Raw genomic sequence first — 24,404 nt, 5'->3', positions numbered from 1 at the left:
GTCCAGGATACCCAGGTAGTCAGGACACCTTTCCCCAGAGTTGTTGCAACAAATTATACCTACATTGTTGGTGCTGAAACCTGGGACCAAATCCACAGAGTTACAACCAATTTACTTACAGTAACTACTAGCCCCTCCCCAACTATGGTCTTGTTGAGATCAGGCCAAGGTGCAGGAAGCTACGTGAGTGCTCAACAACATCATAATCATGACAGAGAATGGGTGTACTGGAACACGTTTGATCACTTCTACACTGATGAGGCATTCTAACTAAAGTAAAAAAAGCAATAGAGAGTCCAATCAGGCATGGTGGTGATTGGAGTGTATGCACATAGAGTTCAGTCCCAGAACTCAGGAATCAGAGGCTACTGGATATTGAGTCCTAGGCCAGCATGGGTTATATAGTGAGCACCTGTATCAACCTAAAATGGAGGATCTAAAACAGATCTGTGTGGGGAGTGTCCTCAAAATCACAAAAACTGGATTAAATGTGAAAGGGGAGGATTTGGGGGCAAAGACATGTTACTGATCTTGATGGTGACATTTCATCCATACCTGGCTTAGTGGTCACACTGGTACCCCTGCCTACTAGCTCTGTGATGGGTCAGTATTGTAGGGAACTTTTTGCATTCTGGAAAGCATGCTGGCCTGTTTATAAAAAGGCCCAGCAATATACATATTTTCTTAGTTCCCAAATAAAGATCAAAAAACCAAAAATCACTTTTATGCCTCCTGGTTAGTTTGGCTGTAGCAAAAAGCAGAACTGAATACAGATTTCACTCTAAATCTCTGTGTTTTAATAGTATCCAGAAGTGGCAGAGAGAGACTGTGATGCCAAGTGCAGCCTCTGTTCTGGACTATGTGCTGCTCCGGGAGTTACTTTTCCCAGGTCCTGCCACTTTGGGCAACCTAGTAGCACTGGGCTGGCGTGGCATCCTCTGGATGGGTCCTTCACGGCTTCCACGTTCTGCCACTATGGGCACACTGCCAAGAGTGGGGCCACCTCTGTTTCTTCCTGAAAAGACATAGAATCCAATAATTAGGATGGGGTAGACTCCAGCTGTAACACACTCACCATTTGGTTTCTTGGGAAATGTGCCCATCTATCGGCTGTATTAATCTGTTTCAGCTGCAAATCTGTGATTGGAAATTTTGGTTGTCAACTTGAACACATCTAGAATCAACTAAAACCTAAGATGCTGGCACATGAGTAGGGGATTTTCTTGACTGGATTAGTTGATGTGCGAATTCCAACACTAAATCTGGGCTCATGCCTTTTGCCTGCTTGTTCTAATTTTCCCTGGTACATCTGTTCTGTTGCTGAGAAATTCCTCTGCTGGTGTTAGGATCTACTTCTTGGGAATTCCAACATAGACTGAAGACCAGGAGTGCTGTAGGAGCCTCGGGGACTCCAGCCCCAGATTGGAAATGCCGAGATGGCCAATCTGCTAAACTGAACAACTACTTGATTCTTGGACTTTCTGTTGGATTGTATCATTGACTTCAGCCTGTAAGCCACTTTAATAAATCAACTTTAAATATATTTTATACATAATAAAATGTTATTTTAACATATATTTTCATTTAATCAGTTTTTTTTCCTTTAAAGAACCCTGACTAATAAAGACTGTGGCACCAGAAGTGAATCTAGAGAAACAGAATTTTAAAGATGAACTTTTAAGTATCTGAAACAGGTTTTCCAATTCTCCAATAACTACAGTTATTGAAGGCTCTCCTAGTGCCATGGAGAATACTACAAATCCATGGTGTGACTTATTTAAGCAACTTATCAACATAAATGCATCTGATTGCCCTGATTCACCTACTGTAAGGAACTAGTGTAATTTGACACTAAGTTGTAGTGACTTTATACATAAAACTTTTGACAATTTGTGGAAAAGTCAGGAAAATAATGATGCTGACTGGTTGCCTCTAGTATCTCTAGATAAATTGACAAAGTCTAAAGGGTTCTAAGTGTGCCCTGGAAGAGAATTTTCTCTTCAGCAGTCACAGAGCTCAAGTTGAGGAAATCATAAGGTTGGCTGAGTAACAAAGAAAATTCAAGTCCCAGCCTCAGAGGGCATTGGCAGTTAAAGGGCACTGATTGATAAGGACTGGGAACTTGGAACTTAGGATGCAGGTGTGGGGGATCCTACTGAGGCTGAATTTGAATGGTTTATCTCCCCACCTTTAGCAGAGGATTCATCCCCAACCTGACCCTGCAGTCCAGGCTTTGCCAAATTTGTCTAAGGGAATTAAAGGAATCAGCAGTGAAAATCTTCCCTGAAGGAGATCCCAGGCAGCACAATACTGATGTCTTCAGGTCCCATCAATAGTTGTCTTGATACTTAGAACCAGATTTAAAGCTAAGAAGGCTCCTACAGAGGCCATAGAAAGTGTAATCAGTGAAGAGGTGGGTGAGTTTGATGAAGTTTAGGGACTATATTTAAGGATGGGGATAATGGTGGAAGGAACATAAAACTCAATCCTAGAGACCAGCCCCCAGCTTGCTTCGGCCCCAGAACTCCCATCTAGACCAGAGGTGAGTGCCTGGGTTATAGTCAGAGAGGCAACTGCGCCTGGGTCCCACCGCTGGACACAGGCCACCCTGGGAGGACCTGACCAAATAGGCCCCAGTTGCCTGCCAAACTGCAGGCCCTGCAGGAAGGCTCCCCTTTTCCAAGACTGCAGGGAGACACTGCAGTCTCCACACCCTGCCCCCACACCCATCTGCTGGAGACCCCAGCACTTCCTGAGACTCAGAGACAAGCCCCCAGCTCTGTCTGCCCTGGAACTCCCATCTGGACCAGAGACCCAGCCACTTCCTGAGACTCAGAGACCAACCCCCAGCTCTCATCCGCCCTGGAACTCCCATCTGGACCAGAGAGACCAGAGGAACTCCTATCTGGACAAGAGGAGGTCCCATCTGGACAAAATAAGGAGACCCCAGGGACTTCCCAAGACTCAGAGTCAAGCCCCCAGCTCCTATCCGGCCAGCACTCTCATCTGGACCAGCACTCCCATCTGGCCCAGAGCTTCCATCTGGACCAGAGAGAGGCAACCTAAATCTGTCAACTCTCTCTGGACCAAGTACACTGATAAGAACAAGAACAAACCCAAGAGGAGATGGGCAGATGTCAAGGCAGAAGTACATACAACAAAATAAAGAGCAATACAGCATCATCAGAACCTAGCCCTTCTCCAACAGCTAGACATGAACATCATGGAATGGAAGAAGAAGGAGGAAACAACCTTATAAGTAACATCATGAAGAGGCTAGAGCCTTATATAGAAGAAATCAAAAATAAAGTAGAGGAACAGACAAACAAAAAATGGGAAGAACGTTATAAAAAACTAGAGGAAAGGACAATTAAAGCAGAAGAAAACAATAAATCCTTGAATGAAAATCATGGAAAAGCAAGGGAGACAATCCAAGATCTGAAAAAATGAAGAAGACACTAGCAGAAGGAATGTTGGAAATAGAAAATCTGAGTAAACAAACAGGAACTTCAAATGCAAGTATAACCAACAAAATGCAAGAGATGGAAGAGAGGATCTCTGGTGTTGAAGACACAGTAGAAGAAATAGATTCATCAGTCAAAGAAAACACTAAAACCAACAAAGTCATGACCCAAAATGTCCAAGGAATTTGGGTAACCATGAAAAGACCAAACCTATGAATAATAGGGGTAGAGGAAGGAGAAGAATACCAACTCAAAGGCACAGAAAATTTATTTAACAAGATCATAGAAGAAAACTTTCCCAACTTAAAGAAGGAAATGCCAATGAAGATACAAGAAGCCTATAGAACACCAAACAGACTAGACCCCCCCCCCAAAAAAAAAAGTCCCCTCGCCACATAACAATTAAACAACTCAACATACAGAATAAAGAAAGAATATTAAGGGCAGCAAAGGAAAAAGGCCAAGTGACTTATAAAGGAAAACCCATCAGAATAACACCCGATTTCTCAATGGAGACTTTGAAAGCCAAAAAGACCTGGACAGATATAATGCAGACACTAAGAGACCATGGATGCCAGCCTAGACTAATATACCCAGCAAAACTTTCAATCAGCATAGATGGAGTGAACAAGACCTTCCAAGACAAAACCAGATTTAAACAATACTTATCCACAAACCCAGCCCTACAGAAAGCACTAGAAGGAAAATTCCAACCTAAGGAAGGCAGATACACCCATGAAAACACAGGCAATAGATAACACCACAGCAGTAAACCCCAAAGAAGAGAAGTACACACACACTACCACCAAAAAATAAAAATAACAACAGGAATGAACAATCACTGGTCATTAATATCCCTTAATATCAATGGACTTAATTCACCTATAAAAAGACACAGACTAACAGAATGGATATGAAAACAGGACCTATCTTTCTGCTGCATACAAGAAACACACCTCAAATTCAAAGACAGAAACCTCCTAAGAATAAAAGGCTGGGAAAAGACTTTCCAATCAAATGGTCTTAAGAAGCAAGCTGGTGTAGCCATCCTAATATCCAGCAAATAAACTTCAAACTAAAATCAATCAAAAGAGATGATGAAGGACATTACATACTCATCGCAGGAAAGATCCACCAAGATGAAGTCTCAATTCTGAACATATATGCCCCAAACACAAGGGCACACACATATGTAAAAGAAACATTACTAAAGCTTAAATCACATATAAAACCACACACATTAATAGTGGGAGACTTCAACACCCCACTTTCACCTCTGGACAGATTGGCCAAATTGAAACTTAACAGAGACATAATGGACTTAACTGATGTTATGGCTCAAATGGACTTAATCGATATATACAGAACATTCCACCCAAACAAAAAAGAATACACCTTCTTCTCAGCACCCCATGGAACCTTCTCTAAAATCGATCACATACTTGGCCACAAAGCAAATCTCAACAGATACAAAACAACTGGAATAACCTCCTGTGTTCTATCAGACCACCATGGTTTAAAGTTAGATTTCAACAACAGAAAAAACTACAGAAATCCTACAATCTCATGGAAACTGAATAATACTAAACTGAATCACCAATGGGTTAAGGAAGAAATAAAGAAAGAAATTAAAGACTTCCTAGAGATCATTGAAAATGAATACAACACATACCCAAACTTATGGGACACTATGAAAGCAGTGCTAAGAGGGAAATTCATAGCACTGAATGCCCACATAAAGAAGTTGGAGAAATCTCATGCTAGTGACTTGACAGCACACCTGAAAGCCCTTGAACAGGAAGAAGCAAAGTCTCCCAGGAGGAACAGATGCCAGGAAATTATCAAATTGAGAGCTGAAATCAATAAAATAGAAATAAAGAGAATACAAAGGATTAATGAAACAAAGAGTTGGTTCTCTGAGAAGAGCAACAAGATAGACAGGCCCTTATGCAAACTAACCAAAAGACAGAGAGAGAACATCCAAATTAACAAAATCAGAAATGAAAAGGGGGACATAACATCAGACAATGAGGAAATCCAGAGAATCATCAGGTCATACTTCAAAAACCTCTACTCCACAAAACTGGAAAATCTAAAAGAAATGGATAATTTTCTGGATAGGTACCACATACCTAAGTTAAATCAAGACCAGATAAACCATTTAAATAGTCCAATAACCCCTAAGGAAATAGAATCAGTCATTAAAAGTCTCCCAACCAAAAAAAGCCCTGGACCAGATGGTTTCACTGCAGAATTCTACCAGATCTTCAAAGAAGACTTAATACCAATACTCTTTAAATTGTTCCACACAATAGAAGCAGAAGGTACATTACCAAACTCCTTCTATGAGGCTACAATTACCCTGATTCCTTAAACAAACAAAGATGCAACAAAGAAAGAGAACTACAAACCGATCTCCCTCATGAACACTGATCCAAAAATACTCAATAAAATTCTGGCAAACAGACTCCAAGAACACATCAAAACAATTATCCACCATGATCAAGTAGGCTTCATCCCAGGGATGCAAGGGTGGTTCAACATACGAAAGTCCGTCAATGTAATACACCATATAAACAAACTCAAAGAAAAAAACCACATGATCATCTCACTAGATGCAGAAAAGGCATTTGACAAAATCCAACACCCCTTCATGATAAAGGTCTTAGAGCAATCAGGAATACAGGGAACATACCTAAACACAATAAAGGCAATCTACAGCAAGCCAACAGCCAACATCAAATTAAAGGGAGAGAAACTCAAAGCAATTCCACTAAAATCAGGAACAAGGCAAGGCTGTCCCCTCTCCCCATACTTTTTCAATATAGTACTTGAAGTTCTAGCCAGAGCTATAAGACAACATAAAGAGATTAAAGGGATATAAATTGGAAAAGAAGAAGTCAAGCTCTCCCTATTTGCAGATGACATGTTAGTATACATGGGTGACCCCAAAAATTCAACCAAGGAACTGATACAGCTAATAAAAACCTTCTGAATCATTGCAAAATACAAGATCAACTCAAAAAAATCAGTAGCCCTCCTATATACAGTAGACAAACAGGCTGAGAAGGAAATCAGAGATACATCACCATTTACAATAGGCACAAATGATATAAAATACCTTGGGGTTATGCTAACTAAGCATGTGAAGGACCTATATGACAAGAACTTTAAGTCCCTGAAAAAAGAAATTGAAGAAGATGTCAGAAAATGGAAAGATCTCCCAAGCTCTTGGATAGGCAGGATTAACATAGGAAAAATGGAGATCTTACCAAAAGCAATCTACAGATTCAATGCAATTCCCATCAAATTACCAACACAATTCCTCACAGATCTGGAAAGAATAATAGTCAACTTCATATGGAAAAACAAAAAACCCAGGATAGCCAAAAGAATCCTGTACAATAAAACAACCTCTGGAGGCATCACAATCCCCGACCTCAAGCTCTACTATAGAGCTACTGTAATAAAAAACAGCTTGGTACTGGCATAAAAACCAACATGTGGACCAATGGAATTGAGTTGAAGACCCTGACATTAACCCACACACCTATGAATATATAATTTTTGACAAAGAAGCCAAAAATGTACAACGGAAAAAAGAAAGCATCTTCAACAAATGGTGCTGGCATAACTGGATGTCAATGTGTAGAAGGCTGCAAATAGATCCATATCTGTCACCGTGCACAAAACTTAAATCCAAGTGGATCAAAGACCTCAACATAAATCCAGTTACTCTGAACCTGATAGTAGAGAAAGTAGGAAGTACTCTTGAATGCATTGGCACTGGAGATCACTTTCTAAATACAACACCAGTAGCACAGACACTGAGAGAAACAATCACTCAATGGGACCTGCTGAAACTGAGAGGCTCTTGTAGAGCAAAGGACACAGTTAACAAGACAAAGCAACAGCCTACAGAATGGGAAAAGGTCTTCACCAACCCCACATCTGACAGAAGGCTGATATCCAGAATATATAAAGAACTCAAGAAATTAGACATCAACATGCCCAACAGTCCAATTAAGAAATGGACTATAGAACTAAACAGAGAATTCTTCACAGAGGAAGTTCAAATGGCTGAAAGACATTTAAAGAATTGCTCAACATCCCTAATTATCTGGGAAATGCAAATCAAAACGACTCTGATACCACCTTACACCTGTCAGAATGGCTAAGATCAAAAGCACAGAAGACAGCTTATGCTGGAGAGGATGTGGAGCAAGGGGAACTCTCCTCCACTGCTGGTGGGAATGCAAGCTTGTACAGCCACTTTGGAAATCAATATGGTGCTTCCTTAGAAAATTGGGAATCCATCTCCCCCAAGACCCAGCTATAGCACTCTTGGGCATATACCCAAGGTATGCTCAATCATACCACAAGGGCATTTGCTCAGCTATGTTCGTATCAGCTTTGTTTGTAATAGCCAGAACCTGGAAACAACCTAGATGCCCTTCAACTGAAGAATGGATAAAGAAAATATGGTACATATACACAATGGAGTACTACTCAGCAGAGAAAAACAATGACATCATGAGGTTTGCAGGCAAATAGATGGATCTAGAAAAAATCATCCTGAGTGAGGTAACCCAGACTCAGAAGCACAAACACAGTATGTACTCACTCATAGGAGGATACTAGATGTAAAACAAAGATGAGTAGACTGCTACACAACTCCAGGGAGGCTACCTAGAAAACGGGACCCTAGGAAAGTCACAGGGATCACCCAATGACAGAGAAATGGATGAGATCTACATGAACAACCTGGACAACAGTGGGAATAATGAAGGGCAAGATTTGAGGGAAAGAAAGCTTAGGGTAGCAGGAGATCCCAGCTGGATGAAGAACAGAAAGGGAGAACGAAGAATAACAGACCATGATAAATGATGACCACATGAGACCAGGAATAGGCAGAGTGCTGGAGAGGTCCCCAGAAATCCACAATGATATATGCTCTGTAGACTGCTGGCAATGGTCGAGGGAATGCCTGATCTGACCTAGTCTGGTGATCAGATGACTAAACACCCTAGCAGTCGTCTTGGAACTCTCATCTAATAACTGATGGAAGTGGATGCAGAGATCCTCAGCTAGGCCCCAGGTGGAGCTCCAGGTGTCCAACTATCAAGAAAGAGGAGGGACTGCAAGGGCGTGAATTGTTGAATCCAAGATTGCAAAAAGCACAGGGACAAATAGCCAAACGAATGGAAGCACATGAATTATGAGCCAAAGGCTGTGGAGCCCCCAGCTGGATCAGGCCCTCTGGATAAGTGAGACAATTGAATAGCTTGATCTGCTTGGGAGGCACCCAGTCTGTGGGACCAGGATCTATCCTTAGTGCATGAGCTGGCTGTTTGAAACCTTGGGCTTACACAGGGACACTTTGCTCAGTCTGGAAGGAGGTGACAGGACCTGCCTGTACTGAATCCACCAGGTTTAAATGAATCCCCAGGGGTGCCTTGATCCTGGAGGACATGGGAATGGAGGGGAGGGGCTGCAGGGAGGGTGGGGTTGAGCCCGGGTGTGGGGAGGACAGGGGAACCCATGGCTGATGTATAAAATTTAAAACACATAATAATAAAGAAAAAAAAAAACCTCAATCCTGCTGAGTTTATTACATGGATGTTATTATTCCCAGCCACTTCTAGAGTTGTATGACCATTCATGTGCTGTCAGCAATCAGGCAAAATGCTTAGTCACTCCAGGACACAGTGTAGTCACATTATCTTCCTAGAATATGGTCATGTAATCATGCACATGCCTTGCATTGTAGATGTATCCTGTTTGTTAAATAAGAAACACAGAGCCAGTTGCAGAGTTAAAAACCACGAGGTCAGAGCCAAAGCAGAAAACCTTACCCTTCACTGCTTCTGCGGTTCCTCCTCTCCGCAAGAGACCTACTTCTGTGCGTCCTGTCTATTTAAAGACTTTTTGTTCTCCTCCCTCATTGGTTGTAACCCAGCCACATGACCTCCTCGTCACTGCCTGTTTGTACAGACCTCCAGGTCTTCTATGGTTGGTATTGAAATTAAAGGCGTGTGTCTGCTATGCTGGCTGTGTCCTTGAACACACAGAGATCCGCCTAGCTCTGCCTCCCAAGGGCTGGGATTAAGGGCGTGCCCCACTACTGCTCGGCTTCTGCTCTGGCTTGCTCTGACCTCAAGGCAACTTTATTGACATACAAATAAAATCACATTTCAATACAAATAAAATATCACTATATTGCATAGCTATGTAAACCCACATTTGTAAGCTTGAGGTGACCTATAGAAGCAGACTCCACCTGCTCCCCCTCTCTCTTTGCACGTTTCTCCTCTGGTAGGTCCACAACTATACTTTCCCTTCCCTAATAAAAACTCTTAAAGTGGGTTCTGTTGTACCTCGTGTTCTCTCTCACCCAGTAAACAACTTCTACAAAAAAATAACATTGGTTCCGTGACCAAACAGGCCCTCCTGGTGCCCTGCATCAGGATCCTGAACCAAGGTTGGTTCATCCGCAACTGCCCACTGTCCATTTGCCTGGCCAAGGAATTGCTTCACACAACACCGGTTACTCTGATTGGTGAGTTTTCCCTTTATCGGTCAGCTAAAGCACTTCCCTGGACCCATGGGAATGACCATTGATCACCCAGCATCCTTCTGGTGTCCTTGGGAGTGAGAGTACCTCCATGCATGGTCTTTATTGGCTACCGTCAGCCACCATCACTGATATCACCACTGGCCATTCCCCACGACTGCTGTCTGAGGCCTCATTTCTCATCTTTTGGACCCTCATCCTTTGGGCTCCTGTCCTGGCCCTCGCTCTTTACTTGATGGAACACTGAGCAACTTGTGCCATTAATTGATCCTTGCTTGATCTCTGGGATGCCTGAGATATTATAGTTATTGAATCTCGTTTATTTTTTATTTTATTTTTCTCTCTGTTGCAGTCATGGAAAACAAGGCCTCCAATTTCATAAGCCCCACATCTCCTCTAGGATGCCTTTTAGAAACCCTCAAATCTCTTAGCTTAGTGCCCTACTTACAGACTTCTAAGTATACTTCTGCACTAAAAAAATGGCCTTAATATCCCTTAGATAACAATAAAGAATGGCCTAATGCTCCTTGGACCCCAATATTTTATGGGAGTTATCTAACTTTCATCAGCAAATGGGCAAATGGAAAGAGTTACCTTATGCTCCTAGCTATGTAACCTGAACCAGAGGAATCTCTCACTACTACTCTAGATCCTACTAATGAACTCTTGCCTTTCAATCCATTTCCTTTCTCGAGGACACTGGGGCCACTTACTCTATCCTGAGGGAGTTTTGGAGACCCACCTCTCCTTCTTGTCTCCCTATTGTTGGGGTGTCAGGGACCAAGATGTCAGGAACCAAACATGAACCATGGAAAAGTACTAGCTAGACCAGAGAACAAGTCATACGCCCACTGCCCTTTCCCAGAGCAGTAACACCCCTTTACTAACCAGAGGCCCCCAAAGATAAGAGAACATCCCACAGTCAGGTGCCATGACAACCAAACGTAAAGAGCATTCCATGGTCAGGTAGCCTAGCAACAGAACAAATGGGCCCTGGCCAGTGACCTTAGCCAACATCCTGCAGTTGCACGATCTGCACGTCCCCCACGTCTTACACCCCTTCCATGTTCTACACGCCCCTTTCCCCTTCCCTCCTTCCTGCCCCCTCCCCTCCTGTGCTTTATAAGCCTTGCTGAGTAAAGTAAAATCTGCAGCTTGATCAGAATCCTGTCTTGCTGTCGTCTCTTGTGCCCGTTCCTTTCATTTGCTCCCACAGGTGGGTCGCCCCCGTTGAAACCCTGCTGGCCGGGGCATTGGGGTAGGGGGACAGCCTTACCTACCCCATCAGACCCCACCACTTAATTGCATTTTCAGTGGTATCCCTCTTACCCACACATTCCTGGTCATACCAACTTGCCCTGTGCCCCTATGGGAAGAGATTTTTAGCTAAGGTAGGAGCTTCTATTTTGTTTGTTCCCCCCATTCGCCTGACCCCAGACTCACCAGCAGCTCCTCTCCTCCTCTTCCTAGCCACCCAGCCCACTAGCTCTAACATGTAATTTCCCTTACCAGTCTCTCAGGAGGACCCTCAAGTCTGGGATACCCAAAACCCTGTTGCTAAACACCATTTTCCCATTGTTATCCAGTTACAAGACCCTACCTGGTACATCACCCAAGCTCAGTACCTTCTCTCACTCAAGAGCCTTAGGGGACTTAAAACTATCATCTCTGACCTTCTAAGAAAAAAGCTACTTCGCCTAACCTCTTCTCTTTTAACACCCCTATACTTGCAGTTAAGAAGTCTAATGGAACCTACCGCCTGGTTAAAGACCTCCAGCTCATTAATTTTGCAGTGGTTCCCATCTATCCTGTGGTCCCCAATCCTTACACACTTCTTTCCACTATCCCTTCAGGAACTCCCATTTCTCAGTTCTAGATCTCAAAGACCCTTTCTTCTCTATTCCTCTCAGCCCTCAGTCTCATAATATCTTCACTTTTATCTGGACTGACCCTGACACTCACCTGTCTATGCAGCTGACCTGGACTGTCCTGCCACAGGGATTCAGAAATAGCCCACACCTATTTGATCAGGCCCTGGCCTCTGACTTGCTCTCTTTGTCCCTCCCTGGCTCTAAACTCTCTACAGTATGTAGATGACATTCTACTGTGCAGCCCGTCATTACAAGTTAGCCAACTAAACCTCTGCTCTCCTAAATTTCTTGTCCAGCTGTGGTTATAGAGTCTCACCTTCCAAGGTCCAGCTGTCCATTCCTCAAATCACCTATTTGGGTCTAACCATTACCCCGACCCACAAGGCTATTTATTGCTTTAAATAGAAAGCATCTAATCCAGTCTCTTGCAGTCTCCTCTACTAAAGGGGAGATTCCGTCTTTCCTAGGAATAGTCCATCTTTTTCTCTCCTTGCTCACCCCTTATATGAGGCTGCTCTTGGCTCCCTGCATGAACCCCTCCTTCACCCCATTACTAGACCCTTCCAGAAGCTCCAACAGGCTCTCCTCCAGGCCCCAGCACTTCATCTTCCAGACCTAACTCGTCCCTTCTCTCACTTTGTAACAGAAAGGGATTTGCCCTTGGAATCCTAGGGCACCAGCTGGGACTCTCCTTTGCACCTGTAGCATACCTGTCAAAAAACCAGACCTTACCAGTCAGGGCTGAGCACCTTGCACATGTACTTTAGCAGCTGCAGAGCTCCTTATTTGTGAATCAAAGAAGCTAACCTTTGGGTCACTCACCACTATCTTCTCCCACCACAACCTGTCCCATCTCTTAACTTATAAAGGCTTACAAACTTTACCTCCTTCCTGAGTTCTTTCTCTCCAAGTGTCATTACTGGAAGATGCCACTTTCTTTCCAGACTTGCCCACCCCTTAATATTTCAAGTCTCCTCCCTCAACCTAATGCTGACCACTCCCCATCTCATTCCTGCACTGAAACCCTAGAGGAAATATTGCCCCATCCTTCACACAAACAGGAGGGCACATTGCCTCAGGCCACTTATATCTGGCACCAGATGCAGCTCCTTTTCATATGAGGGGACCCATAAAGCAGGCTATGCCATAGTGTCAGACACTGGGGTGGTAGAAGCACAGGCGTTCCCTGCCCACACCACTAACCAACAGGCTGAGCTGATAGTTCTCACCTGTGCCTTCCAATTGGCACAGGGACAATCCCTAAATATTTACACAGACTCCAAATATGCTTTTCATATCCTCCTGTCCCATGCTCCTATCTGGAAAGAACGTGGGCTCCTTACAGCAAAGGGAGGATCCATATCAAATAATGGCCATGCTAAACCCTCCCATATCCCCAAAGCTATGGGAGTTATTCAGTGCCTGTCTCCAATTCCAGAAGAACAAGGTTTCATCCCACAACCCATACTCAATTCCATGAGATTTTCTTCCTGATTCTCCCTCCACATTCTCCTGTCTCTATCAACCACATTCTGCTTCATCAGTTTCCCTTTCTGTTCATAATAACATATTCAAATTTCCAATTAATTACTCAGCCGAGTGTTACAGGAGCACTGTCAGTCATAGAGCTGGAGGTGTAAGGACCATCAGATATGGTGGTAAGAAACAGTAATGCTCAGAGATATTTACCCTAGACTCAAAGAGTCTGGACTCTGCAAAAACAGACTTCAATGTAACAGTTTATTACTATTAAATGCCCTCAGAAATCAATCACCTGTCTCTCCTGGATGCTGAAGTAATACCAAGATAATGAAAGGAAACAGGTGCCTTAAGGTTTGTCTCAGGTGAAGACCTGAAGACTAATTGATAATAACAGAAAAAAGAAAGCATGTTCCAGATCTCTCTCTCTCTCTCTCTCTCTCTCTCTCTCTCTCTCTCTCTCTCTGTCTTCCTCTCTCACTATATGACTCTATAACTTTAACATTAACCAATAAAATTCTCATAGCAGAGTACTAAATACTATAATATCATAGCTACCAGCTCAGGATTTTAAATTTGCTTTGGTTGCTTCTTAATATGTCTAAAATTTGTCTCCTTTGTAAACTTAAAAAATTCTTCTAAGCTTCGGGGAGTCGGCTTGGACCCACCCGGACATGTCAGATCCACTTCAGATAAGTATCATTCAAACTTTTCTGGTTCCAGCACCCCGTCCCTCATCCTGGGACTCCTTGGGGAACCCCTATCTCATCTCCCCTTTCCCCCAAAGTACCAGGATCTGAGAAAAAAAGATTTCTAAACTTCATCTTCTGCCTCGCCAGCACCTTGTTGGGTTCATGCTGTCAGATTCAAATGGCACTGAACGATTCCACAGGGCTCAAAACAGCATCAGAAACAACCAACTACCTCAGGAGGACTGGCTACCTCAGAAAAAGCCTCCTCCCCATCCCTCAAAATTTAATCAATGCTCACCAGGTCAGCTAGAAGCAATTTCAAGAGACCTGGCGTCCCCATTCCTGTTCACCCACCACCCCTAATCCCTTACTTTTTATAATAACAAAAAAACGGTGGAATGTTATTATTCCTAGCCACTTCTGGAGTCACATGACCATGCATGCGCTGTCAGTAGTCAGGCAAAATGCTTGGTCATTCCAGGACCGCACATCCTACGTAATCTGTCCACAGTGTGGTCACATGCATAGCATAGCTATGAAGCCCAAAAGCACATGCACGAGGTGACCTATAAAAGCAGACTCCACCCACTTCCCCTCTCTCTGTGCACGTTTCCCCTCTGGTAGATCTACTCACAACTATACTTTCTCTTTTCTAATAAAAACTCTTATAGTGGGTTCCGTTGTACCTCATGTTCTCTCACATGCCAACAAATAAATAACAATAGGCCCACTGAGTAGAGAATCTAGGTTTAACATGGAAACTCCCACAGTTTAAGAAAGGTACCCAAGTCTCTTTGGTTGGTTGGCTGGCATCTGTTAAAAGATGGTCCACTGAAAAGGAGCCTTGGCTAAAAGGATTCCTTGGCTAAGTGTGAAGGGACTTTAAGGCTCAGAGAAATTGCAGTGTTGGAGTGGGTACACATGTAAACCAAATTCTTCACAATGGGAAGACACAGAAGACACACCCTTCAGTGATGCTACAACACAAAATCATGACAGGGGCATCAGCACATTTAACGAGCTTTGCTCTTGCTCTTTTTCTTGGTTAGCAAACCTAACCAGACTTTAGGGTTGCTTGGCTAATGAATGTGATGGTTTTCAATGGGTCCTGCTGCAGGTAAAGCAGGCGATAAATGGCACTGATCCCACAGAGGCAAGGTGAGTGTGGGTATCGTAATGGGCGGCACAAACAAAGCAATGCTCACAATGGCCTCACCTGTATGGGCAGCACAGGCAGCTATTTTTATTTAAAAATATTTTTTCATTTTTATATACCAACCACAGCTCCTCTCTCCCTCCCTTCTCCCACCTCTCCCCCTCCCTCCCCCATCCACTCCTCATGGGGGTAAGGTCTCCCATGGGGAGTCAACACAACCTGGAATACCAAGTTGGGGCAGAAATAAGCCCCTCCCCACTGCTCAAGGCTAAGCAAGGCATCTCATCACAGGGAACGGGCTCTAAAGGCCAGTTCATGTGCCTAGGATAACTCCTGGTCCCACTGCCAGGGGCTCCACAAACAGCTCAAGCCACACAACTCAGACAGTTATTTTTATGATAGGCAACTTCTATGCACCTTTGGTACTGGCTAGTCAATCATGGTGTTTCCAGGAATGAAACAGATATAAAGCCTACTGCATTTTGTTTGATTTGTATAAGCAGAAAAATAACAAATGAAAGAAACGAGAGTCTCAGACCCTAAACCAGTTTCCAAATGAGACAGTTTGCAGACCAAGAATTCTTTGAATGAAGGGAAGGCCAGGTCCCTCTGAGGAAGGACTTTGCTAAAATACCTGAGAGTTTTACTGTTAGCCTTTCTCCCTCTTCCCCCAGAAGGACCCAAGGCCTTTTATAAGAGTAACATACACTGTGGGAAAGGAAACAATCAGACCAACACTGATTTCCAGCCAGAGAAGTCTGAGAGTGGGTCTTTAGGACCCAGAAATCATGTGCTTTGTTAGTAGGGCCGTTGTCTTCACCCAAAGAACACAGTGCAGTTAAGTAATATTGGGCCAAGCAGCACCTTGATGAGGAAGGGCCAGTTCTGCCCACCCGCATCCCTGAAAGCCAGGGCAACTCTTCAGCACACTGTGACTCCTGAGAGCAGGGAACCTCAAATGCAATGGCTGGTCATGGTCATCCATCCCTGAGGTGGAGAGTCCCTGGAGCCAGAGGTTGGCTAAGGTGGTTGAGACCCACTTTGTCATTTACATTAGAGTGGCCTTTGCAGCCCTGACTTCCTATCCCCTGTGAATGCCACCAGCTTGCAAAGAACCCTGCTGCTCCTACCCCTTCCTGTGGATCCTCCAAATAGGCCTTATTCCTTTTTTTTTTTTGGTGTGTGGGGAGGTGACTTTACAAGGGCATGCCAGTGTTCTTTATATTAGTGGTACAAGGAGAGGTTAAAACTGCACAGGCTTGATCTAGGAGTGCTGCAGGCAAAGACACACCAAGGCTCAGCCACCCTGACACTCCCATCCCATGCATGCAAGCTGACTGGGTAGGAGCCAATTCAGTTTCCCTGAAGAGCACAATTGTTCTCAAGGATGGTGGACAGGGTCTGGTGGCTACAGAGTGTGAGCACGCAGAGTAACCCTAGGTCTATGCTGTCACCAGCCAGTACTGCTACCCTGTGGGCCTCATTCCAGAGCATAAACTACCAAGGGACGAAGATGTACACAAGGATGGCCATGCACACATGTACTCTTAACTCAGCCTACACTTCTTAGGAAAGTGTTCTTTCAAGTGTGCTAGTGACTCCTCTACAAATGCATGTGTGTTCACGTGCACCCAAACTTTTCCTTAGCATGTATGTGTGGGTATGTACATGTGAGTTCAGTACCTGTAGATGCTGATAGGATTTCATGACCCCGCATGTGCTGGCAAGACCCTTAGTCATTTCCGAGAGCCTTAGGTCCTACATAATTTGCACACAGCGTGATCACGTATTCTATGTGAATGTGTGGCCTAGCTATTTAAGCCCATATGCACATGCGGAAGGGGGGAGCCCATAAAAGGTGGATCCCACGTACCCTCCGCCTTCTTCCTGCACAAGTCTTTCTGTAGGCCTAAGCACATTCTTTTCTCCCCCACCCCTTCTCCTAATAAACTCTCATAGTGGGTTTGTTGTGCCTCATGATTTTCTTGCATGGTAAACAGCACTGCATAATAACTAACAGATGCCAGAAGCATCAGATTTCCCTTTGAAGTAGATTTACAAGTAGAGTACACTGCTTGATGTGGATACTGAGAAGTAAACTTGGGTTCTCTGCAAGAGGAGTATGTATTCCTAACTGCCGAAGGGTCTCTCCAAGCCCAGTTTCACTTTTCTAAAAGCCAATTAGACAGAAAATATGACAGGAGTGGAAGCATACACCTGTAGCCCCAGCATTTGGGAGATGGAGAATTATGAATTGAAGGCCAACCTGGGATACATAGTTCTAGGTCAGCCTGGGCCACTTAAGACACTGTCCAGAAAAAAAGAAGAGGAAGAGGAAAAGAAGGAGGAAAAGTGAAAGAAAGAAGAGGAGATGGAGGAGGAAGAAGAGGAGAAGAAAGGAAATAAAAAATTAACCTAATATAATTTTATTAGATCAAATTATCCAGTCTAATTGGCCCTCTATATCCTCTATCCTCTATGGCTATGAGGTTTGCATCTATAGATTCAAAAGATTTTGGACTTAAAATATTTTTTTGAAAAGCAGGGTACAGAGATACACACCTATAATCTCATTTCTTTGGGAGGCTGAAGTAGGAGGAGGGCTTGGACCTAGGACTTTATGACTAGTCTGTGGCTAGGCCTGGTAGCAGAGGGGTGTAATCTTAGCTACTTCTGGATAGGGGGACTAAGGGGAAGGGTCACAGGGTCAAGGCCTGTGCCACTGTGAGTTCAAGGGTAATCTGGGTAACTCAGTGAGACCATCTCATGATAAAAACATTTTAAAAAGAGGATGGGGAGCTGGTGGTAAAGTTCACTAGTTGTATACCTAGCATGTACAAAGCCTAAGGTTTGGTTCCCAACAAGGCATAAACCAGGCATGGTGGCACAGGACTGCAATCCTATCAAAAAAGACAAAAGACAGAGGCAAGAGGTCACAAGTTCAAGGTCATCCTCAGCTATATAAAGAGTTCAAGGTCAATCTTTTCTCAAAAGAGAATAGTTCCTTCTGGCCTATCTCTATGATGCTAACCAGAGTCCCCTCAGTTCTTCCTGGCAACCCTGAAGGCTTTTTTTTTCTAGCTCCTCTAGTCCTCTGTGACTCCCCAGCCCTGAAGAACCTCTCTCTACCAGCTGACATACCAGGCTGAGACTTAGGAAGGGGACCGTCAACTTCCTTCCTATCCTCCATTCCTGCCTTACAGGAGCTCCTCCTTCCATCCTGACCCATCCCCTACAGACTCCACCTCTTGGTGAACACCAGGTCACCCTTTTTCTTCCTACCACCCTCTTAGCCTTTCCTTCCAGCCCATCTCCATTCCTTTGTGACTCCCCATTGACCTGGAAAATAGCTTTCTGCCAGGGACCCCTTAACCAACAAGCTTGTCTGGGATCCAGAACCACTCTCTACCAGTGACATACAGTCATCATATTTAGCTGCGACTCAAGACCCCACATAGGCCACACCTGGCTAGAACCTAGATTGGTCAACAGCAACCAAAGAATGGAACACTCACCCAATAAAGACAAGACCAGATATATACACTGAGAAGCACCTCAAACATTGTAACTCCAGATGCCTATGTCCTACTTCAAAAACACAAACATGAACAACCAAGAACATATGTCTCTTCCAGAAACCAGCAATCGTATTGTGTTAGGCCCTGGAAAAAGAAACTCAGCATAAGACAAGAATTTAAATAATTTAAATACAGCAATTGAGAATATATTCAAAAGACCCAAAGAGGATATGAATAAAGGCTTTAATAAATACCATGAAAATCTGGGCAGTGGTGGCGCACGCCTTTAATCCCAGCACTCAGGATGCAGAGGCAGGCAGATCTCCATGAATTCAAGGCCAGCCTGGTCTACAGAGTGAGTTCCAGGACAGCCAAGTCTACACAGGAAAACCCTGTCTCAAATATCAAAAAATAATCAAACAAACAACAAAACAAAAACATGAAGACACAGTGGAATGAAATAATGAAAACAATTCATGACATAAAAGCAAAATTTAACAAAGAAACAGAATCCCTAAAGAAAACCCAAACTGAAATAAAACTGGAAACAAACAAACAAACAAACAAAAAACCTCAGGATGTCAAGCAAAAACCTCAGAGGTAAGCCTCCTCAACAGATTAAAAAACATGGAAAAGAGAATTTCAGGACTTGAAGACAAAGCAGAAGACGCTAACGCAAAGAAAATGTTAAATCAAAACACAGTCAGGCTCAAAATACTCAAAAAATCCAGAACACTATGAAAAGACCAAACCTACAAATAATAGGTATAGAGGCCAGAGAGACACATACTGAGCAGAAAGAGGGTGGGTCAGTGAGTGTGTCCATGGGCCACTTCAACAAACCAGGTCGGCACTTTCCCCCTTTTGGATGCCTTCCAGGGTCTTCCTGTGCTTTCCAGCAGTGAACCAGCAGTGGATCTCCATCCACTTGCCTGGGTGGACAAGTTGTGTTAAGAGCGTTCCAGCAGCCTAAGAGAACAGATGCACCAAGTAGATGGGTAGGTGCAAGGACCTGAGATCCCACTGTTAGACACTCTGGTTACCATATCTGTTTATACACCATCCCAGTCATGACCACAGGCACAGGGGAGCCCTTCACATTTGAGCCTGGGATACTCTTCCTGTCAGACTTCTATTCTATGTCCCAAGGCAGTCAGATGGCTCCAGTCCTCTACCCCAAATAATCCCCAGATGGGAGGTGTTCAGGCCTGGCCTGAGATGAAGGGGAGCTAGACCTGGGCCTGGGGAGGGTAGGTAAGGAGTTGTCTGCCCTGTTCTCTGAGTACTTCCCTGAGGCTGTGATTGTCAGGTACATGGAGACCAAAGCCTTGTTTATTCCAGTACCTGTGGAAGGAAGGCATGATGAAGAGGTAGGAAGGTGTCAGACAGAAGGACCCTAGCCTGCTTGGACCAGTCCTTGATCCGGCAGAACAGTTCCAAATGTGGAGCCAACTAAGGTCCCTGGAAGTTTAATTGGTCTGCAGACTCTGGGAGGGAGATCCACAGAAAGACTGAGCCATTCTGAGCCAAACCAGCCCTTGGTTCTCCGCCCCTCCCCCCATCCCTGCCACCCTGGGGCCCACCTCTAACCTCGGGTCTCTGATGTGGACAGAGACGTGGATACCGAGTCCTGGGGGTCGCTCGCTAGCCGCTGACCAGCACACATGGACTTCAGTATCTGGAAGACGGCCAGGGGAGCCACGTTCAGATTCAGCAAGTCCACCAGGATCCTGGGAAAAACAAATGCGGTGCTTAGTGAAACAGGGAAGCCTCGGAGCGGACCTGCTCCATGGGCCGGAGCAGCTGGCTACCACTCAGAAGACCAATACAGAGACAAGGGAGTTTTCAGCGTAGCGTACTGGGGGCCAGAGGGGTCCTGAACAGGCTTATCTGCGGGGAGTACGACCCTCGCCTTCTCACTTGAACACATCGGGGTCGATGGTGGCACCGGCAGCCTGTGCAAGCTCGTACAGCTCCATCTCCTCAGTTCCCAGCACCTTCTTCCGCCGAAGCGCCAGCTTCTGCAGTGTCGCCGCCTCCAGTCCTGTGGATGTCCCGAGCCCAGCCCCACAACCGGCTGCCGCCATTCGTGCGGGAAAGGGGAGCGTTGGCCCAAGCCGCCAAGAGGTTCCACAGCGCCTCCTACTGGCCGCTCGTTTCCATGCAGGGTCCCCGCAGGTCCCAGCCAGGCAGCTCCAGCGAGGAGGGCGGGGGTCGGGAGGAATCTTTACATAGTTGATTGCTTGACTTGTGCTGAGCTCCCAGTGTGCACAGTGTGTTAGGCACGGGGATAGTGGGATGGAAAGCTGTCCGCTGTATGGAGACCAGACCCCTGATAGACCACTCGCTTAGGTAGCAACAACCCGAACCATGTCCGGCTTATTCTGGGTACTTGGTAAATGCCTGTTAGATGACGGGTATTCATGATTGCACGTAATTATTCCGCCCTGGGTCCCTAAACAGCTTTTACTTTTATGCCGTACACACACTCCTTCCCCCCTGGAATGCATATATTTAGGAGTAAAAGGGCGCTGACGCCATCACTGCGCACGCGCTTTTGTGGCCCACCGATATTGTCTCTATGCGCCAGTCGTCTTTTGCTTTGCGCATGCTCCTTTCCCTGTTGGTGGAGGCGCTTTTCCCCCACTAGGCAGGGGGCGTGGCTTGATGACGCACAGCTCGATAAGGCTTTTCCGCTTAATGTGGCTGGACAATGGCGACTATTTCTGAAGATAGGTGGACCCACAGAGTGACCAGAGATGCTCAGAGATGAACTCAGAGATGAACTCAGCAAGTCAGCTTGGCCTGTGTGATGAGAATGGAAAATGCCTGACCGGCCACCATGAGACAGGTGTCACTGCCTCTGTGCAGAGTGCCCTGAGGGGCCAGTCCAGGAGGCCCATGCAAAGGGAATGGGACGAGGAGGGGCGTTTAAGATTTGTGCAGTGGCACTCTGGGAGGTATTTTGTCTTATAAAGCTCTGTTTGGATATATATTTTAAACCTTACTGGTCTTTTGCATATATATAGTGTGTGTGTGTGTGTGTGTGTGTATGTGTGTGTGTGTGTGTGTGTGTGTGTGTGTGTGTATCTTGTGCAGTATCTTCGCTTTTTCTCTGTTTTGTTTCATTTTGTTGTTTTTGTTTTTTCAGTGTGTCTGTTTGCTAGTGAGAGAGGAAGTAGGCCTTGGGTTGAATAGGTGGAGAAGTGGAGAGGATCCAGGGAGGAGATGAGGGAGGGGAAACCAGGATCAGATTATAGGGGATGAAAAAATATTTTCAATAAAAAAATTATATCTGGCATGAATAGTCTCCAGTCTTAGAAAAAGTTGTCCGTTACTGGGAAGGGGAGGGTTTAGGGCATCTGTTCAGTATTCAGCCTGTCTCCTTTCTTCCCTGAACTAGACACAGCTTCCCTGGATCTGCTGCTCTTCATTGCTTCACACCACCTATACTTCGTGGACCTTGGCCGGTCACCAGGGACCAGACCTCAGGACTAAAGCCTGGGCTGGATTTGCAGTCCTGGCCTTCCATGCTATAGACCTGGCTTTACACGTTCAATGGGGCATCTGTCACCAGTGAGAATCATGGTGACAGGAAGCTGCTGGTGACTGGGAAGAGCCAGTGTTGGTTGTGGGGACTGTGTTTGGCTCTAGGAACAGACATTACAGGATGTATGTGCATCTAGTCTGGTACCTGCTTCCCAGGGTGGAACATCCAGGTGTTTGCTTGCAGGATTCCAGAGCATTTCCTCAGGTTTTTGCAGAGCTGTGGCTTTGCTGTACCTGTAGGACCTGCCTCTTTAGTTTCTCAGGGTGTTGATGGGCTTGTGTGGGTGGAGGTAGTGGCTCCAGTATCCCGCTCCTATGGCTCAAAATCCCCAAGATTACAAACAGGAGGCAAATCCAGATGTTATGCAGCACTATCCTACCACAGCGGTTCTCTTTTTGAGATCGGCTGTGCCTCTTTGTAAGAGTATCCCCTCAGGCCCATGGATAGCCGGTATTGCTTCATAAAGCAAGGTCAAGGTCGGGTCATTGGACCCTCACATGAGTCACTCCACCTGGCCATTTGCATACAATTCTGCCCTAAGCATGCTTGACCTCAACACCAGAAATGCCAGAGGGCTAATTAGTTAAGGTTCCTAATGCTGCAAGGAAACACCATGACCAAGAAGCAAATTTGGGAGAAAAGGGTATATTTGCTTACGCTTCAGCATTGCTGTTCATCACTGAAGGAAGTCAGGATAGGAACTCAAAACAGGTCAGGATCCCAGAGGCAGGAGCTGATGCAGAAGCCATGGAGGATTGCTGCTTACTTATTTGCTTCCCATGGCTTGCTCAGCCCACCTTGTAGAACCCAGGACTAGCAGCCCAGGCCCACCATAGACTGGGCCCTACCCCACTGATCACTAAATGAAAAATGCCTTACAGCTGCATCTCATCAAGGCATTTCCTTAACTGAGGCTCCTTCTTCTGATGACTCTAGCTTGTGTCAAGTTGACACATAAAACCACCCAGTACAGCTAGATTATACAAATTGAGGGAGGGGAACTGAGGGCTCTTGTACACCTAGACACACCTAGACACTCAAACATTTACGTACTCCCTCATGCACATTATCATACTCACTCATAATCACACACACACACACACACACACACACACACACACACACACACACACACATTTGTATATTGTGTTGGCTAATGTTTTGTCAACATGACATATAATAGAATCATTTGGGAAGAGGGAATCTCAACTCAAAAATGTCCCCAATCAGATTGACTTTTGGGCAAGCCTGCGGTGCATTTTCTTTTTGCTTGATTGATTGACGTCAGAGTGCCCAGCTGACTATGGGTGGTGCTACACCTGGGCAGGTGGTCCTGGAGGGTATAAGAGAACGAGCTGAGCAAGCCATGGGAAACAAGCCAGTAAGCAGCACTTCTCCATGACCTATGTATGACTCAGTTACTACCTCTGTGTTCCTGCCTCAAGTTCATGAGCTGACTTCCCCAGATGGTGGATCACACCCTACAAGATAAAATAAATCCTTTCTTCCCTAAGTTGATTTTGGTCATGGTGTTTTATCACAAGAATAGAAACCTTAACTAAGGCACATTTTCCCCACATTCTTTCACCCTCAGAAATACACACTGTAGTGCTCTACAATCTTCACATACATTTACACTGTCATGTACTCATAATTACTCCCATTTTGCGTGCAATTATATATTCTCACAGTGTTGAGTGCTCACATAACTTCATACTTAAATGAACATACTGTTTTGTTTGTGCCCATATGAGTATGATTTGGTATACATGGGTTTGGGTGTAGGATTGTGTTTCTCTGGGTATGTTCTTGGAAGTGTAATAGAGTGGTGTGTGTCTTTAGTCACTTCACAGAGAAATGACTAAAGAGGTGAACATTGTCATACATGCACATAATCACACATTCATACCTTTACACATTCTTCATGTATCCTTGTACATACTTAGACTCTCTGTGCTAGTAAGTTTTTACCAGCTTAATGGAAGCTTAACTGAGAAGAAATCCCAGTTGAGGAACTGTCTCTTTCAGTTTTGTCTGTGGTCATATCTGTGGGGCATTTTCTTTTCTTTTCTTTTCTTTTTTTTTTTTTTTTTTACCAGT

At 44.8% G+C, this 24,404-nt stretch overlaps 1 protein-coding gene across 1 annotated transcript; it reads right to left on the bottom strand.

Annotated features, from left to right (window-relative positions):
* LOC118588319 (mitotic-spindle organizing protein 2-like) lies at window positions 1-20,900 on the bottom strand. Its single transcript, XM_036194573.1, has 3 exons — window positions 20,675-20,900; window positions 20,345-20,484; window positions 1-1,015 (listed from the first exon to the last, which is right to left on the bottom strand). Exons 1-3 carry the CDS (start codon window positions 20,839-20,841, stop codon window positions 858-860), a joined length of 465 nt encoding a protein of 154 aa, XP_036050466.1. The 5' UTR covers window positions 20,842-20,900; the 3' UTR covers window positions 1-857.
* Window positions 20,901-24,404: the final 3,504 nt, after the last annotated feature.

The sequence above is a fragment of the Onychomys torridus genome, chromosome 8 (genome assembly GCF_903995425.1).
Source record: "Onychomys torridus chromosome 8, mOncTor1.1, whole genome shotgun sequence".
In the NCBI taxonomy this organism is placed as follows: Eukaryota; Metazoa; Chordata; class Mammalia; order Rodentia; family Cricetidae; genus Onychomys; species Onychomys torridus.
The sequence above is the reverse complement of the archived record's forward strand: the minus strand, read 5'-3'. Positions and strand labels throughout refer to the sequence as shown.

Excerpts from the sequence above, each read along its gene's own strand:
- LOC118588319 (XM_036194573.1), bottom strand. The coding sequence starts at position 20,841 with ATGGCGGCAGCCGGTTGTGGGGCTGGGCTCGGGACATCCACAGGACTG. Across the intron at positions 20,485-20,674 it reads ATCGACCCCGATGTGTTCAA|GATCCTGGTGGACTTGCTGA; the intron begins GTGAGAAGGCGA and ends TGTTTTTCCCAG. Across the intron at positions 1,016-20,344 it reads GTCCACATCAGAGACCCGAG|GAAGAAACAGAGGTGGCCCC; the intron begins GTTAGAGGTGGG and ends ATGTCTTTTCAG.